The sequence below is a fragment of the Danio rerio genome, chromosome 12 (genome assembly GCF_052040795.2).
Source record: "Danio rerio strain M-AB ecotype USA chromosome 12, GRCz13ab, whole genome shotgun sequence".
NCBI lineage: Eukaryota > Metazoa > Chordata > Actinopteri > Cypriniformes > Danionidae > Danio > Danio rerio.
Window position 1 is genome coordinate 21,580,167 of NC_141032.1, and position 18,380 is coordinate 21,598,546.

Here is an 18,380-nt window from a genome sequence, read left to right on the forward strand (position 1 = left end):
TTGGCACTTTCACTTAGGAACATTAGTGTGTTGTTTTAATGGATATTGATACTGCATGCCAAAGGGGAGAGAGAAAAAAAACACAGCCATTTGTGTATAGACCATCCTGTAGCAAACTGCGATGAAAAGTTCTACTCGACAGTAACATGTCTGTACTGCACTTCAATACTGCGACTAAAATCGGCATAGTTTTCATGTCTTTATTCCATTTCTGTATAGTTCAATTATCGCCTTAATCGGATTATATCAGTCATAAATGGCTGTTTACATGATAGACTCTTAGTCAGAGTATTGTCTTAATCGCATTAATATCGGATTATTGGTGTCCATGTAAATGTACTCAATGAGGATGTATTCAGAGATTCAACATAAAGAGGCAGTACACACAAGAAGTGCTAATTATACAAAGGAACTCTGTTAGTGCTGGGAGAATTACGTGATAAGAGTTTGGAGGTTAAGTGGTGTTTGGTGTTCATAGAGAGAAGAGTGTTTTTGCAGGTGCTTTATCGAGCCCACTCGCCTGTTTGAAGCACACTTCACAAATGCACAATGTTTTTTTTTTTTTTTAAAGAAAATAGAGGGATTTGAAAGAAAGTGTCTCTTGCAGAACCAGTGCAATTGTCAGTTAAAGTATCAGAAGGAAGAGTGTGACTTCTACAGGTGGATTGTCAACCCCACTCACCTGTGTGAGGTACACTCAGAACTGCATAGAGTTCGATTTGCATGATGCTTTCAGGTTTTGGTGTGGTGGGGAGGAGGGAAAAGATTATATTTCGGAGGGGTGTAAGATGATTGGCTTTGAGAGCTCTAAGAGCTTGTGGGAAGAATCTTTTGAGTAGTCTATTCAAGCTGGCTCTAATACCCTGAAACTGTTTTCTGAGGCAAGAGCTGGAGGAAGCTATTAAGTGCTTAAAGATTTTAGACTAGTGGTTTTCAGCCTTTTTGACTTCCATTATACACAGAAGTATGTATGTGCATTACACATTTTAGTATTTTACGTACTGTTTAGTACTGTTTTTAATAAACAGGCTGCCCTCTTTATATTTAAACACACAAACACAATGACAAATGAACTCGGCCAACTGTGTTAATAATAACAATAAGCAATATGATGTCAATCCAATCATGTATGAACGTTTTTTTCAGAAGATTATTTGTGGAGGTAACCACTGTTTACGTAAGATGCCAAATTTGTTATTCCAGAATAAAGTCTGGATATGTTTATTAAAAAGGTGAAATACTAACAACGTGTCATATTTTTGGGTCAGACTCTGTCTATAAATCATTTTGTTGGAATGTACTATTTGTTGGTTGTCAGTTGATACTCATTACTACTGTTGCAACAATTTATTTTTAAATACAAGATTGATTACGGCTTTAAAAATAGCCATAGATGCTGGTATATGCCAATAAAAGCAAGTAGACCAATACATGAAAATATTTGAAAGTCTTAATTTTAATTGTGTGTGTGCGTGTAAGAAAGAGAGAGAGAGAGAATCACTTTAAGAACAAAAGTTTTCTTAATAAACATCTTGTTTTTATTTATAAAGTTTTTTATATTTTATTTGTCTAATCACACTTTTCTGAATAGCTAAATTTGCTGTGACAGTTGAAATTGGTTTCTCAAAGAATGAAAATCTTGAGTTTTGATAAATTGTTTTGATGCTTGCATGCTTTTATGCTTTCATAAGTCATTTTGAGGTATTCTACTGGGTCTTGGAGCCCAGGGTTGAGAACCACCAATGAAGACAGCCACATTTAAGTGTTATGAGCAACAATGTTCATTTATTTATTGACATCGTTATTGCCTTGAAACGAAACTGAAAATCTCGACTTAACAGGCTGTCTATGAATAATACAAATAAAATAAAATATGCTTACAAGATAATGCAGAAATCCTGGAATGTAATTTTAGTCTCATGCAAAGAAAAGGGATAAATTCAAACTAGTCTTGCTCAGCTAAATCTTTTAAATATATGTGCTTTTTTTCTTTCTTTTTTTAAATATTTCTGAAATGATGTTTGTCAGAGCAAGGAAATCTTCACAGTATGTCTGATAATATTGTTTCTTCTGGTAAAACTATTATTTGTTTTATTTCGGCAAGAATAAAAGCAGTTTTGAATTTTTAAAGGCATTTTAAGATCAATATTATCATCCCCTTTAAGCTATATTTTTTCATCAGCCTACAGTACAAATCATCATTATACAATAACTTGCCTAATTACTCTAACCTGCCTAATTAACCTAGTTAAGCCTTTAAATTCCCCTTTAAGCTGAATACTACGATCTTGAAACATATCTAGTCAAATATTATATACTGTCATCATGGCAAAGATGAAATAAATCAGTTATTAGAAATGAGTTATTAAAACTATTTTAGAAAAGGTGTTGAAAAAAAACTTCTTTCAATTAAACAGAAATTGCGGCAAAATATTGGGGTGGGTGGGTGGTTATAATTTTGATTTGAACTATATATAGACAATATTTACAGCATAATTCAAGTACCTCTTTTGAGGACACCATGTTGGTGAATTGCAGAGTTTGTGAAAAACTTATTGCTCTAATCATAAGCTTTCTTTTTTCACTGCTGTCTAATTTATTTTGTGTGGACAGGACTTTCAGCTGTGTGGATGGCATTGGGATGTTAGGTAACATTGCACTGGTTACCAACATTTTTAAAAATATTTTATTTTTGTGTTTAACAGAAAAAAAAAACTCAAATGTTTGGTGAGACGCCTACAGTTTCATTTTTGAGTGAAGAATCCGTTTAAGAATGACGTATTTCGCAATAAAGACTCACTGGCTGTAGATCATTCACGTCTACTTATCAAATCATTAAATATATGAAATATTATAATGAATGAAACCATTTTAAAATAAAAATAAAAACAGAACCAGAGTAAGGCTTGGAGAATTATCTTTATTTTTAAATGCCAAATTCGTGTTTCCTCGTTGACGTAGTTTTCTAATGATTATATTTATGTTATTATAATGATATTTCTCTTCGCTGAGTGTTGTAGTGGGTCGCGTGCGTGTCGTGTGTACGAGCAGTGTGGACGGGAATGAGGCTGCGTACACACGTCAAGCGCGCTGCCCCTTGAAGTGATCCGGGTCCTTCCGCTAGTTTGTGAATGACATCATTTCTGTGAGAAGTGCGCTGCGATACAAACAAGGGAGGCTGCCGCTCGCTAGCCCGCTAATGCAAGTAGGTCAATCCTCGTGCTGAGAAATAAAATCGAGGATTTGAAAACCTGAGGAGGAAAAGCAGAGGTTGGGATTACATTTGTGATGAGACCTTTAAAAATTCGCTTGCACTCTTCGCTGTCCAGGGTCCTGTCTTACGAGCGCAAGCCTGTCAACCAGCCCCACTTTTCCACCACCCTCACGTTAGGTAAGAAAGATTTTAAAGGTCATTTCAGGACAAGAGTGTTTAGATTCATTTAGCTGTCCAGGATGGAGGTTAACGTCACCTACGGTTTGTGAAAGCTCGGGATCAACGCGGTTTTGGGTGCGGCTGCTACAAAATTGGCTGAAAAACGCTGAAGACAGATTTCGTCTTGTGTGTTCAGCTGTGCGAACGACGTAAAACACCGACCCAAATGCTTCATTGATTAATAGATTGCGTATTTTATTGCTTTAGTTATATGATCTGCGATGCTGCTCGAGATTGAATATTAACCTGTTCGTTGCAAATGAACAGCAAACTGTGTTCGGATCACATCACATGACTCAGATGTCAGATGTTAGATGCATGACTGCCAATGCAGCTTTTCTGAATGCTGCTGAAATAAACATTTGTGATTGTTAAAGTAGTGTATTTATCTGCATCATATTAATGTCTTGCATGATTTTAAGGCTGACTCTGAGGAAGAAATCATGGAGTTGCGTGTTGGAAGTAAATATCGCCTCGGGCGAAAGATCGGAAGTGGCTCCTTTGGTGATATTTACTTGGGTAAAACCTGTTATTTACTTGAAATGGCTGCTGATATAGGTTTCAAGAGGTTTTTTTGTGTGCTCATGCTGTAAAAAATCACACCTTGCAGGTGCAAACATCACATCTGGAGAAGAGGTAGCCATTAAGTTGGAGAGCGTGAAGACTAAACATCCACAATTACATATTGAGAGCAAGTTTTATAAGATGATGCAGGGTGGAGGTGAGAGAGGATCCCTCTGTTTTCCTTCATGATACTGAGAATTGGTTTGAGAAATGTGTTTTGAATTTTCCCTAATTGCAGTGGGTATTCCCTCCATCAAATGGTGTGGTGCTGAAGGGGACTATAATGTCATGGTGATGGAGCTCCTGGGTCCGAGCTTGGAGGACCTGTTCAACTTCTGCTCAAGGAAATTCACACTTAAAACTGTCCTGCTGCTGGCAGACCAGATGGTATTTGCTTTGAATATGTATTTGCTTTGTTTAATTTTGGAGTTAGTTATCTGAAAGAATATCTCGACCTGCACCAGTTTGCTACAGATGTGATGTATTGTGTCTTACGTGCGATTACTTTTGTAAGTCAGAAAAGTTGGTGGGTAAAATGGGCAAAATCCTGTAGATTTATATTAAATGAGACTTTTTATTTTGTGTCACAACAAAATAACAACTATATAATACCATGGCAGCCAGCTTCAATGCCTTTTGGTCAATTGCAAGTTTTCACTATTCATTCATTCATTTTCTTGTCGGCTTAGTCCCCTTATTAATCCGGGGTCACCATGGAATGAACCGCTATCTTGTCCAGTAAGTTTTTACGCAGCGAATGCCCTTCCAGCCGCAACTCATCTCTGGGAAACACACACACAACGGACAATTTTAGCTTACCCAATTCACCTGTACCGCATGTCTTTGGACTGTGGGGGAAACCGGAGCACCCAGAGGAAACCCACGCGAATGCAGGGAGAACATGCAAACTCCACACAGAAACGCCAACTGAGCCGAGACTCAAACCAGCAACCCAGCGACCTTCTTGCTGTGAGGCGACAGCACTACCTACTGCGCCACTGCCTCGCCCAAGTTTTCACTATATAAAACATAATTGATGAAGGTGTAACTGTTCACAAAAACAATGGATTATGCACCTTGGTTTTGAAATTCGGTAGATTTACACAACAATTGATTGATTACAAGAGATGTTCATGATGTTTGAAATCACTTAGCCTCATCAAACAGTGGAAGAAATTGTGTAAAAGGTAAATAATTGTAGTAGAATAGACAAAATGTGAAAGACTATGTTTTATTGTTTTTGTTAGGAACAAAACAGAGTACTGTGATGACTGGATTGGAGGTGCGATGCACAGCTTTTAATGAAATTTTTTGTTCACACATCAGCTTAGATTGAAAGACCAGTATCAAGATATAGGGAAATATTGATTCATTAAAAGAAGTATATTACCAGGTTGCAACTGGAAGGGCATCCATTGTGTAAAACATATGCTGGTTAAGTTGTCAGCTGGATGAGTTGTCAGTTCAGTTCATGGCGACTCCTGATAAATCAGGGACTAAGCCGAATAAAAATAATTGAATGAATGAAAAATGAATATGCATAATCTGTATTACTTTGATAAACATTTAATGAACGGAAAGACACATATCATAGCATAACTGGTGCATGATGCAATGATACATGTATAAAATATTATAAAACTGATTATTAAATGTCTGGCTGCAGAAATAAGGTTTTCAGGTTTCCCGTGAGTCATGGATCTGCAATATCATGGGGAAAGTCTAGTCCATACTTTGGAAGTCAGAGAATTTTATTTTATTATTTTATTTGTCCAAGTCCTAGAATATCAATAAACTTAGTTTCTCAGTTTAAATTTTACTTTGCTTTTATTAAAATGAACCTTTTTTGTGTGTTTCTTTTATGTTTTTGCCTATTCATATTTTTCCTATTTTTCAGTTCCTATTTATTCCTTTTGCACTTGTCAATGGGGAATCACTTAAGTCAAATGTTGTCACCAGGCTGTATATTGGGTAAAATCTTGGTCATACAGGTGAAAAAGGGGTTAGTAGCCATAATATTAGCTAGCTAGTTCTTAACTATATCATTCTGAAGTGTAGCCTATATTAGGTAACATATACATTGTCATTGACAGAATTAAAAATGTAACTAATTGGTAGGCCCAGACAGAATCTGTGGACATTTTTTGCTATTTCTGCTGAGAATTTTGATTAAAAAATTAGCAGATTTATGCAGAATCATTTTGGGAGTATCATAACTAAAAACTTAATATATGAAATTAAAAAAAATATTAGCTTTTTAACTTTTATTTAATGGTTACAATGCATTTCCATCTATAGATTCACAAATTTGGTAAACAAAGCAAGTCTATCATATAAAATCACTTTACAAAATGTATTGTAAATAAATCAAGTGAACACTTTCATATTAGTCAATATTATTACTTAAATTAATTTAAAAACTGAATAGATATAAATTTACACAAGTAAATAAATAGACTCAACGATGGTCTAAAAATCTGTGCATTTCTCCGCATGCAGATTCTGTGTGGGCCTACTCATTAGTAGTTTCGAGCTAATTACTATTAACTTCTACCATTTTTTTAACCTCTGCCACTTGTTTAAATTATTTAAACTCCTAGATTTGTCTAAAGGAATCACTGATTAATGTTATAGACTAATTGAAAAGATTGACAAGGCCTTTGAGTTTAATACAGCAATTCAATCTAATTTTTATAGTGTAGCTTTGTTTGGGGTTTTAGCATCAGAATCCTGAACAGATATGATGTGACACCTTGATAAAAGAAAAAGGTTCCTTTTTGGCTGCTCTGTGCTTATTATAGGTCATCAAAATTCAGAGTTTTAGTCAGGAATTTGACATTTAGCTTAGAATGGGAACCCTGCTATTTGCTTTTGTTGCCTAATTTGTTTGATGGTTATTCATTCCAGATTAGCCGAATTGAGTACATCCACTCCAAGAACTTTATTCACAGAGACATTAAACCAGATAATTTCCTGATGGGGCTTGGCAAGAAGGGAAACCTAGTCTACATCATAGACTTCGGCTTGGCCAAAAAGTACCGTGACGCCCGCACACATCAGCACATTCCCTACCGTGAGAATAAGAACCTGACTGGCACTGCCCGCTACGCCTCCATTAACACTCATTTGGGCATTGGTAAGGTCACTCGAAGGCCACTAAAATTCTTCCTTCTGGTAAAAAATTGACTCTTTATTTTGGGTTAGTCTAAATTTACCTTGTGCTTCCACAGAGCAATCTCGACGGGATGATCTCGAATCCCTTGGCTATGTACTTATGTACTTCAACTTGGGTTCTCTTCCCTGGCAAGGCCTGAAAGCAGCCACTAAAAGACAGAAGTATGAGCGAATCAGTGAAAAAAAGATGTCAACCCCCATTGAGGTTCTTTGCAAGGGCTTTCCGTGTAAGTTTGACTATAAAATGAATCAAATAAATCGAAACGTAATGTCTCATTTAACACTTTATTTCTATGTTTCTAGCGGAATTTTCAACCTACATGAACTTCTGCCGCTCACTCCGATTCGATGACAAGCCTGACTACTCCTACTTGAGACAGCTGTTCAGGAACCTTTTCCACAGACAGGGTTTTTCCTACGACTATGTGTTTGACTGGAACATGCTGAAATTTGTATGCTCTTTAAACAATGCATTTTTTAAAGCAGCACAGTTCAAATCTGCATTCGTTTGCTCACGTTGTGGCTTTTTTGTATCTGTGTCAGGGCTCTAGCAGAACAGCTGAGGAGAAAGAGAAGGAGCAGAGAGGAGAGGGAGAAGAGAGGGATGAGAGGACTGGAGGTGGACCGCCGGGTTCTGCGGCTCGTGCTTTGCCCTCTGGCCCAAACCTCCCAGCTCCCAACAGGGTCCGCAATGGCCCAGACCCTCCCAGCTCCACACCTGCCTCCCGTGTACCTCAGTCTGGTGAGTCTCAAGGATAACTCGCATTGAATCCAATGCAAACAGATGCATGCAGTGATGTGGATTTCTGTATCTTCTAATGTTGGTTGGATGCCCTGTGTATATAACATGTCTTATAATATGCTTAATAATATTGTGCAGTGCTGTAAAGTGGACATCACGGAGCTGCTGTGTGAATATGCAGGGTGATGAATTGCTTTTGAATGCGCAGTACTTTACTTGCACTTTCGCTTTTGAAAAATGCAATCACACATACTCTGCGTATATAGAGGTTGTTGCTAGATCAAATACAGTTGCGACTTTAAGTTAACGAGAATTATATAAATAATTTATTAATTATCATTTCCTATTTATTGGTTTTTATTAACGTCTACCCCAACCCTAAACCCAACTGTCACTGTAATGCAAAAACAGTAGTTGCACCGAGTATGTTATTTATTAAATTACCCAATAAATTATATTTTATTAATGCCTACACCCCCCACACCCCAACACTGAACCCAACCGTCACGGTACTGTAAAAATATTAATTATTGTTACGCAATGTTACAAAAATGATGCTATGTAGATGACTGCGTATCTGCAGCTGTATCCTATTTAGACTTTACCGTATATAGGAAGCTTTGGTACTGACTGCATATTTTACTAAATAACTTAACTCGCTTTATTTGTTATGGCTGAATACCATGTAAAAAAACACAGTAGTACACATGCTATATTGACTGACTCTTCATTTATACATCACGCTGGATTTAAGGGTCTGAAAATTGCAAAATCTTGAGTTTTCAGTTATTGTGCTTACAGTACATGTGGATTAAAGGGATAGTTCACTCAAAAATGCAAATTCTGCCATTTACTCAGCCATTCAATCATTTACTCAGCCTCTACTTGCTTCAAACCTGTTTGACTTTATTTTCTCTGTTAAACACAAAGCAACCAGCAGCCATTGACTTCCATAGTATTTTTTGTTCCTACTATTGATGTCAATGGCTGCTTTTTTCTATTTTTCCTTAGAATATCTAGTTTTTTTGTTGAGAAATACATAAAACTTTAAAATAATTTCAGTGAGTAAATGGTGAAGAATACATTTTTTGTGAATTATCCCTTTAATATCATCAGCCCTGCATAAGTGAGGGATTTCATGTAGCGGTGGGGTGCGTGGTGCAGCATTCTTCAGCTTGTATGTGTGCAAACTATTGCATTACATAGTTACATAGTGTATCATATAGTAACATCGACAGCTTTAAACAAACTCATCTCTTGATTCAAGGTAAATTATTTAGGTTTTTAAAACAGCTAAAGTTGATCAAACTAAAATATGAAACTATTACATATTCATTTTATTGTTTTAAAATTATACATGGCAAGTGAATAATATTTACTTTAGGAAGATTATAAATTATAATTAAAAGATTTTGTAAATATTTGTTCATTTGTTCCTCCTTCCTTCTTTCTTATTGTTAGCTGGCTGATAACATACCTGTACACTAGAGATGGCCAGTAATATCCTGCTGCAGAGGCCACACTAGATTCAGACCACTTAATCCAGATTTCCAAGTGGGAGAGACTTCCACCAGAAGCAGGCTGGTTATGGCTAGAAGTGTAGCCTACATCTGCGACTAATCAGAATGTGCACATACTGTACGTCATTTTTGTGATTCAGTACAATAATAAAACAGTTTTTTCATTACTGTAAGGGGTATGTTTAGGGTTGAAGTAGGTGTGAATGTTAGCTAAACACAATAGGTTGAAGAAACATAACCTAAATATCTCATCACCTACAGTAAAAAAAATGGTATGGTTAATTTTATCGATCAAAATGAATATCAATACAAAAATCGAATTAATTATCAGTAGTATTTTGTGTATTGTAATTAATAACTACATATAATTTATGTTGACATTCTTGGAATAGCTTATTTAACTATACAAATCCGTGACTGATACATCCCGTATATGGTATGCCCGGTCTGGATCTAATGGCCTGAAACGTGTGTGGGTGTGCGAGCTTTGCAGCTGAATGTATCTTGTGATGATTCGAAACCTTTATGTTTCTTTTTTTTTCAGTAGCAGGGTCACATGATGTCAATATTGGGTATTTGTTACATCATAACTGTTTTCAAACTTATTGAAAATTCAAACTTTCGTGAAAACTACATGAATTGTGCGAATTCGCTCAGATCGCCCCGGTGGCAAATCACTGAACTGGTTTCATTGGTTTTACCAGTTTTAAATAGTTTGCATACATTTTAATGAGGCGTTTGTAAAATAAATAGGAACAACATTAGGTAATAGTCTCTTGTTGTACTGTTTAGCAGAGCCCACCATTTAATAAACTATATATAAGCCTTGAAAATAAACATAGTATTTAGACACTTAATACCTACTGATTTTAAATGATAAGCTATGTGGATTTGTAAATTATCATTTAAATTTAAAGTTTGCAATATGTTTAAATAAAAAACTAATGCAATCTAATTTGCTTGAATGTTTTTTGCACTTACACCATTTTGACCACCAGGCGGTGTTTCGGATGCTTCAAAACAGTCATTCGTTTTGAGAAGCAAGTGATTATTTTCTCTTATCACTACTGCACACTACAGGATTTAACCGATCCTTGTGCTAGTCCTGTTGGTCATTTTTTTGCTGATCATCAACATGATCAATTGGAGGTTCGTTGAGCCATAGTGATACTATAATGCTCTCTCACTTTCCTTTGACTTAGTCCCAGATTTAATAGGGGTAGCCACAGCGGCGTGAACCACCCATTATAATGCTGTACATGCTTTAAAAGAGATTGTCTTTGTCATTTGATGTCTATTGATGTGGTATGAATTTGCATCATTTAGGAAAAATCCCAGTTCTGATTTCCCTTTGGCCATTGAAAGAGAGTGAAGGGGAAGGGTTTCAAAAGTACCCCTAAGAAATGGGACACCATTACAACACCTGCACATGTCATCATATTTATCGCAAGCTATTACGTCATGAATTCAACCATGGCGACTGCTTTAGTTATTCCAGTTGTGTTATGGTTTTAGTGTTTATCTTCAGGAAATCACTGAAGGCAACGATATCATGTTATCAAAACAAGATAATTTAGCAATAAGCTCCTAACTGTAATGTGCATTTACACTGTAGCCATAATCATCTATTTATTTACTAGAAAACAACATTAACTTTATACCGGATACTGTAAAAAGCTCATTTCCAGTCACTAGACTTCTCTGTCAGGGTATTCGAGTATCATCAAGTGACAGATTTAAAAATTTGTTGTGGGACCCGTATGCAGCTGTTATTATGGATTAAAGACTTTTTTTAAAGCATGACCATAAAACCCAAACACTGTTATGAATGTATTAAAACATATGCATGTTTGTTGTAAAAAGTCATAATAATTTCAAAAATATCTACATTTGTGCATCTCCTTATAAAGGGCTAAGGGCTAGATTTGGGATTGAGCATTCGTCACAATAATATCAATCCAAACCTATAAGAAATTTTAGTTCTCTCTTCAGATTACAAAATTAATTAAAAAAATTAAATAAATACACAAATTTATATATATATATATATATATATATATATATATATATATATATATATATATATATATATATATATATATATATATATATATATATATATAAATTTTTTCCATTCATTTGATAGTCTATTTACCTAAATATCTGATGCTTACATTTTTAAATATATATCAGTCAAGCAGTTTAATCCATGTCTTCTAAAGAGACAGGACCAAATTATATGATAAACATATTTAACACCTTTAACAGGGGCTGTGTGATTAATCAAAATCAAATTGTTGTGATTATCTAATCGCAAGAGGCTGCAATATAATATATATATTATTTAACTTTCCCCACCCAGAGGAAATGCATGACTGCCATCTTACTAGCCAATTAAGTGAGCACACTTTCATTCTGCCCAATCAGAATTGTACAACCGAACTATGCCCACAATAAAACAAACAAACAAACAAATAAACAAACAGGAAAGCGCGAACAAGTGGGATGATGGCATCTCCTGCTAATGAACTATTTAATATGGAAGAAAAACAGCTCGTCAGTAATATGGGAATATCTTGGTTTCAAAGTCACAGACACAAAACAAAACCAAGTAATTTGTAAGAGCTGTTGCAGAACGAGTAAATACAACAACCAGCACCTAAAAAAGCACCACAGGAAGAGCGTCTTGCTTAAAAGTCAGCTACAACTGTTAGTGACACTCAATCTAGTAGCAAGCAACAGCAAAGTACAATATCAGAAATGTTTGCTAATATAAGTTGATATCTTTTATGTTCCTTTTTTAACTATCACTCGCTGCATTTTATCAATTAGAAGCTTCAATACAGATTGAGCTGAAGCTTGACTACAAAATTAAATCGCAAATCAAATCGAAATCGCAATATCTGTCAAAAAATTTGATGATTTCCCCAAATCGCACAGCCCTACCTTTAACCATCAAAGCTTGACACACACTGTACACTGAGACACACATGAATGTACCTAATTTTTCCCTTCTCATTGGAGCGTTAGTGAGCAGATTTGAAAGGTCAATTAATTCTGTCTATCATAAATTCAGGATTTCTGTGGTCTTTCTGAGTGTCAGGGTATCAGGTGAATACACTTTCAATGGACAGACAGATATCTCTCAGTTTTAAAATGATCTTCATTTGTGTCCTGTAAAGAAACAAAGGTCTTCTGTGTTTGAAGTGAAATTAGGGTGAGTTTTAGAGTGAAGCCACTCTTTAACGATGACTGGGGTTGTTATTGATGTCTGTTCTATTTATAAGCCGGTTATTTCTGAAGTATGTGGTTCATCTTCCTTATGAAAGCATATCCTCGTGACCTTCTGTGCTGTTAGTATCTGAAATCTGCACACACAGCCTACTTGTTGTTTTGTCTTTTAGGAAACGCATCGCCGAGAGCAGGCCGAGGAGCCGAGCGGGAAAGGAGAGTGTGTTTACGGCTGCACCGCGGCGCTCCTGCCAACGCCTCCCCTGATCTCCCACTCCGTCATGATCAGATCCGCATCACTCCCCCACAGGTCTCCATTCACACAATGCTGCTTTGCTTAAAGGGATAGTTCACCAAAAAAAAAACTCACTTTAGTTCAATCAAAAAAGAGTTTGAGTTTCTTATGTTTGAAGACAGAATGTTGGAAGACAAACAGTTGATGTTATTTAATGACATTCATAAATGGAAAATAGCTATGTTTGTTCAAACCTCTCTCTGTCTCTCTCACACAGGTCAGCGTTCCATTCGAACACATGGGGAAATGAGCTCTGCAACATCTCTGTCATTTACTGTTTTTAGGCGGTTAGTTATTATTATTTATCTATTTATTTTTATTTATTTATATATTTTAACAAAAATGCAGTTACTTGAAAACACATCTTGTATGATGAGAATGTTTTTTTTAGCAATATATACACAGTTGAAGTCAAAATGGTTACCCCTTAGTTTTTATCTCTTTCAAATATTTCCCAAATTATATTCAACAATCAAGGTATTTTTCACAGTATTTCCTATAATATTTTGTCTTCTGGAGAAAGTTTTATTTGATTCATTTCATTTAGAATAAAAACAGTTTTTATTTTTTTAACCATCTTAAAGTCAGTATTATCACCTCCTTAAGCTATATTTTTTTCCATCGCCTACAGGGCAAACCATCGTTATACAATAGCTTGCCAAATTAACCAATTAACCGAGTTTTAAATATCACTTTAAGCTGAATATTAGTATCTTGCAAATTTTCTTGTGAAATATAATGTATTGTCATCATGGCGATGATAAAATAAATTATTAAATTTATGATTAGAAAATAGTTATTAAAATTATTATGTTTAGAAAATTTAAATTAGAAATTGTTATGTGTTGAAAAAATCTGTCAGTAAAACAGAATTCATACATGCGCACACACACACACATACTGAAATTTAGCAAGGGTTGGTTCACATTATTTCAGATAATATTCCTTTTTCTGGAGTCTTATTTCTTTTTGTTTGAAATGAATAAAATCAGTTTATAAACAATTGAAGGTCAGTGTTATTAGGCTCCTTAGGCTACAGTATATAAACCACTGTTATCCAATGAATTAACCTAGTTAAGCCATTAAATGGCACTTTATGCGCATTAATAGGATCTTGCAAAATATCTAGTGAAATAATATGTACTATGATCACGACAAAAACAAAAGAAATTAATTATAATAGAAATAGAAACAGAAATGTGTTTAAAACTTGGGAAATATTTTTTAAAAAGATTTTCAATTTAACAGAGGGGCTAATGATTTTGACTTCAACTATATATACAGTGCCTATAGAAGATCATCATACCCTGTGAAAATCTATACCTTTACTCACATTACAGCCTGAAGACCAAACGATATTTCGGATTAAGTTAAAGAGAGGCACAGGTTAGGAGAAGGCTACAAAAACATTTCAAAGTTATTTGGAATATGATTATGAGGAATAAAGTTATTATTTAAAAGGGCAATGGTGATTTTTCTATGAGCACTATATATTTTTATTTTAAATAGTAGTTATATTTCATAATATCATTGTTGTCTTTTTAAAGGGCACCTATTTTACCTCTTTTAAAAGATGTAAGATAAGCCTTTAGTGTCTGTATAGTTTCAGCTCAAAACAACCATCAGGTAATTCACTGTAGTCTCCAGAATCTGCGCCTTTTGGTGTCTTGAGTACAGTCTGTAGTGTGTCTGTTTCTCATCATGCGCTACATCAGATAAACAGCAGTCAGTGACAGAGACAGACATGAATGAAGCTGAAATGTAGCTCAATAGTCAAAAATAACAAGTAAGTTTATTTTTGGTGGAGTTTATTCAAGCCTTTCTGAAATGATGAGTCACACACAAATGCCGTTTGCAGTGCACACCAAGGTACACACACACTGACATATTAGCATTTACTGACACCATGTGGCCGTGGTGATTATAGTGGTTAAGAATTACATAGCGATTTTATTGTCTTTATTACCAACATGCTCTGTTTTAAAAATGTTTTTAAACTAATAAAATGTATAAAAATCACAGAGAGTTGTTGTAACAAATATTTTAATCTCAGTTTATTTATTAACATTATAGAAATGATAGGAACATAGCGCCTTTTAATTCAGTGGGCGGTGAAAAACCGTACTCCTACATCACGTTGTGGTGGGTTTCAAAATCACTGGAATTTGGGTCCTATTTTAACATCAGGAAATTTCAATAAAGAGACTTATTGTCTTTCTATCACTTTAATATGACTGTGGACACACTATACCCACACACAGTTCTGTTTAAACAGCTTACCCAAGTTGATTTTCATTATAGATGCCCTTTAAAAAACACAGCCTTGATGAGCAAAAGAGACTTATTTCAGAAACAATATAAAGTTCCCACGTTCTGTTTTTTCCACACATACTAATGTAAATGATTTTTCTTTATTTTACAGGATTACAACTGACAACTCCCCTAAAACATTTATATTCATCTTTCTATGTAAAACGGGAGTGTGACACAGAGGCAAGAAGCAGAAGGCAAGAAACCACATTTTTGTAATGGACAAAGTGCTCCCCCGTCCTCACGCACTGCAGGTTGAAGAGACATGGCAGATACAGACGCATGTGGACAGTGGATACGAGGATCACGAGACTCTCGCGAAGTGGAAAAGAGAATTTCTACCGACAGCCTGGTGAAGGTTATTCTGGTTGTTCTCTGTTTTGTCTGAAATGCTGGGGAAAAAAACGAAGGACTTGCTTGTTGGACTGTAAAGTTTCAAATGAATATTGATAGAATGTAACAAATGTATCCCTCGCACTGTTACTTTAACACACAGAAAGTGTTGTATGTTGACACCTTACTGACGTATGAGGTTTTTCGTGGAACCGTCTTTACATGTTAAATATTAAATATGCAAAAGTAACCAATTTCCCAGAATGTTGTTTCCAGTCGAACTGGTGTTTGGACTGCAGACGTCACTCGATGAATGTGTCATGATTGTGCATTGGAGGTATTGTTGTCAGCATCGGCCGTAGTAAACTAACCTAAAGATCAATTTGAGCATTAATATTAAAGGCCTGAATTCTACTCAAAGCCAAACAATGTGGTGGACTGAAACTTTTAAGTGGAGACTCCTGCATTGACATTAGCCATGACAACCTCATTTATAAATAAACACACATATCAAAGTACAAGTGTTTCGGCTTGTTGAGCTTGGGCATCTTTTTTGTTTAGTCAATTTATTTAAACATTTATTTATTATGTTTAGTGTGTTTGTTTTAATTTAGTTTTGTTTTAGAATTGCATATGGCCAAATCTGTTTACTAGTATTCTAGTGTTTTTTATTTTAGTTTTAGGATTATTAATAATTAATTATCAAGACTGGGTTGTCTTACAAGTCAATTTATTCCTTTTCCTTTGACTTAGTCCCTAGATTCATCAGGGGTCGCCACAGCGGAATGAACTGCTAACTTATCCAGCATATGTTTTACGCAGTGAACGCCCTTCGAGCAACAACTCAGCACTGAGAAACATCCATACACACTCAGTCACACACACACTAAAGCCAATTCACTTATAGCGCATGTTTTTGGACTTGTGGGGGAAACCGAAGCACCTGGAGAAAACCCACGCCAACACAGGGAGAACATGCAAACTCCACACAGAAATGCCAACTGACGCAGCTGGGACACAAACTGGTGTCCTTGATGTGAGGCAACAGTGTTAACCACTGAGCCACCATGTCGTCCCCTTACAAGTCAATATTAGATTCAATTATACAATGGGTAAACACAAGAAGCACATTCAGAATAAAACTGATATTTTAATAAGTAATAATGCAATACTTATTGCATTAAATAAATGAATAAATAACAAAATTACAGTTAATCATATGGCGCATTTTTTATGCAAACAAAATTCAACTACAAATAAATGATCATTTCATGGGTTAAAACTACAAAGTATTTAATATAACAATATAATTCTAACACATTAACCCTTTACCTGCCTGCTGTACCAAATGGATGACCATTTTTGGACTGTAATCCTGTTGCACTATTACACTTGATTTTGGTTGTATTGTTAAAAAATAACAAGAAAACATGTTAAATGAGAATCTGGAATATTTTATGGCGTTCTTCAAAAAAATAAAGATGATTTAGTATTCAGAAATGTTTTATTTTGATTATGTTTTAAATAATTTGGTCCTACACTTCGTATTTTCAGATTTTTCATATCATGTCTAATAATTCTGGTACTTTTACCATAAACTGACATATCTAGGTAAGGGTTGATATTTTAGAAATTATGGGATGTGTTGAAAAATAATGCATTGAGTTAATTATCGACAGTAGGAGTTAAGAAATGCATTTTTTTTCTTGGTGGGGCCAGTAAAGGGTTGAAAAAAAAAAGTTCAGTGTTGCATAATTTATAAAAAGATTTTTTTTATTTGTTTTATTATGCTTTAAACAACACATACACGACAATATAGTAAACAAAACAATGCCAGGGTGATAGAAGGTAACAGCATAAATGAATGAATAAATAAATAAATAACACAAAAAAACAAGAGTAAAATTAAATAAAATTCTTGCAATTACAAACAAGCAGGACCTTTACATTAATCAAAACTTTTGAAAGCAGAGCACAAATAGACAGTTTTAATGGCCTTTCTATATTAGCACTCTGCTGAACAGTACAAAAGTAATTTTCAGTTCCTTATAAAACTTTGTTTGGGCATTTTACACTTATGAATATGAAACTTAATCGACAAAATAAATAAATTAATAACAACAACTTAATTATTCAAATTATCATAATCAAAATATCCAGAAAATTACATTTTCAAAATGCAAATTAAAATGAAAGAGCACCTTTTTGTTAAAGACAGAAGCATCATACCAAAGCCTTTTAACATAACCACAGAGCCAAAAGATGTGAGGTAGGCTAGTTTACAAATGCAAAGAACAAAAAGAGCATATCAATATCCTTTTTAAATATGAGAAAATGTGTAAAAGGATACAATTTATGAATTAGTTTTAAGGATATTTCTTTTATTTTATTTGTAACAAAAAATTGTGAGGCAATGACCAAATACTTTCCCATTTAAGAATTCTTACTACATTTTTCCAATAGGTAATAAGAGCTAGGCTTGGAAACAGCTTGGTTTAAAAAAGAGAGCGAATTGGTTTGTTATTTTTGGACTGTGAAAAGCAAATTTTACCACACATTGTATCAGCTAGACTGATGGGCATTTGAGTCCAAGTTACATCTACATAAAATGTACAAGGAACTCATCATACGTCATAAGATACCCTTGAGTGTTAAACAACTGACAAGCTAAAACATGCATAATTTCTCAAATAAATGAAAGAAATTTTTCTAAAACGCGTCACTTGAGTAGCGACTTTTATTATGAAGTTTCTAAAGCTGTAGAAAAAGAAGAAAAAC

General features: G+C 34.8%; 1 protein-coding gene across 1 annotated transcript; it reads left to right on the top strand.

Moving 5' to 3' along the window:
• Positions 1-3,159: 3,159 nt before the first annotated feature.
• Positions 3,160-16,120, top strand: csnk1e (casein kinase 1, epsilon). Its single transcript, NM_212747.1, is given in 11 exon segments — positions 3,160-3,391; positions 3,856-3,952; positions 4,044-4,154; positions 4,236-4,384; positions 6,905-7,133; positions 7,228-7,398; positions 7,475-7,623; positions 7,715-7,913; positions 12,838-12,974; positions 13,177-13,246; positions 15,382-16,120. Coding segments are annotated over 9 exon segments (1,254 nt in total). The 5' UTR covers positions 3,160-3,391; positions 3,856-3,876; the 3' UTR covers positions 13,210-13,246; positions 15,382-16,120.
• Positions 16,121-18,380: the final 2,260 nt, after the last annotated feature.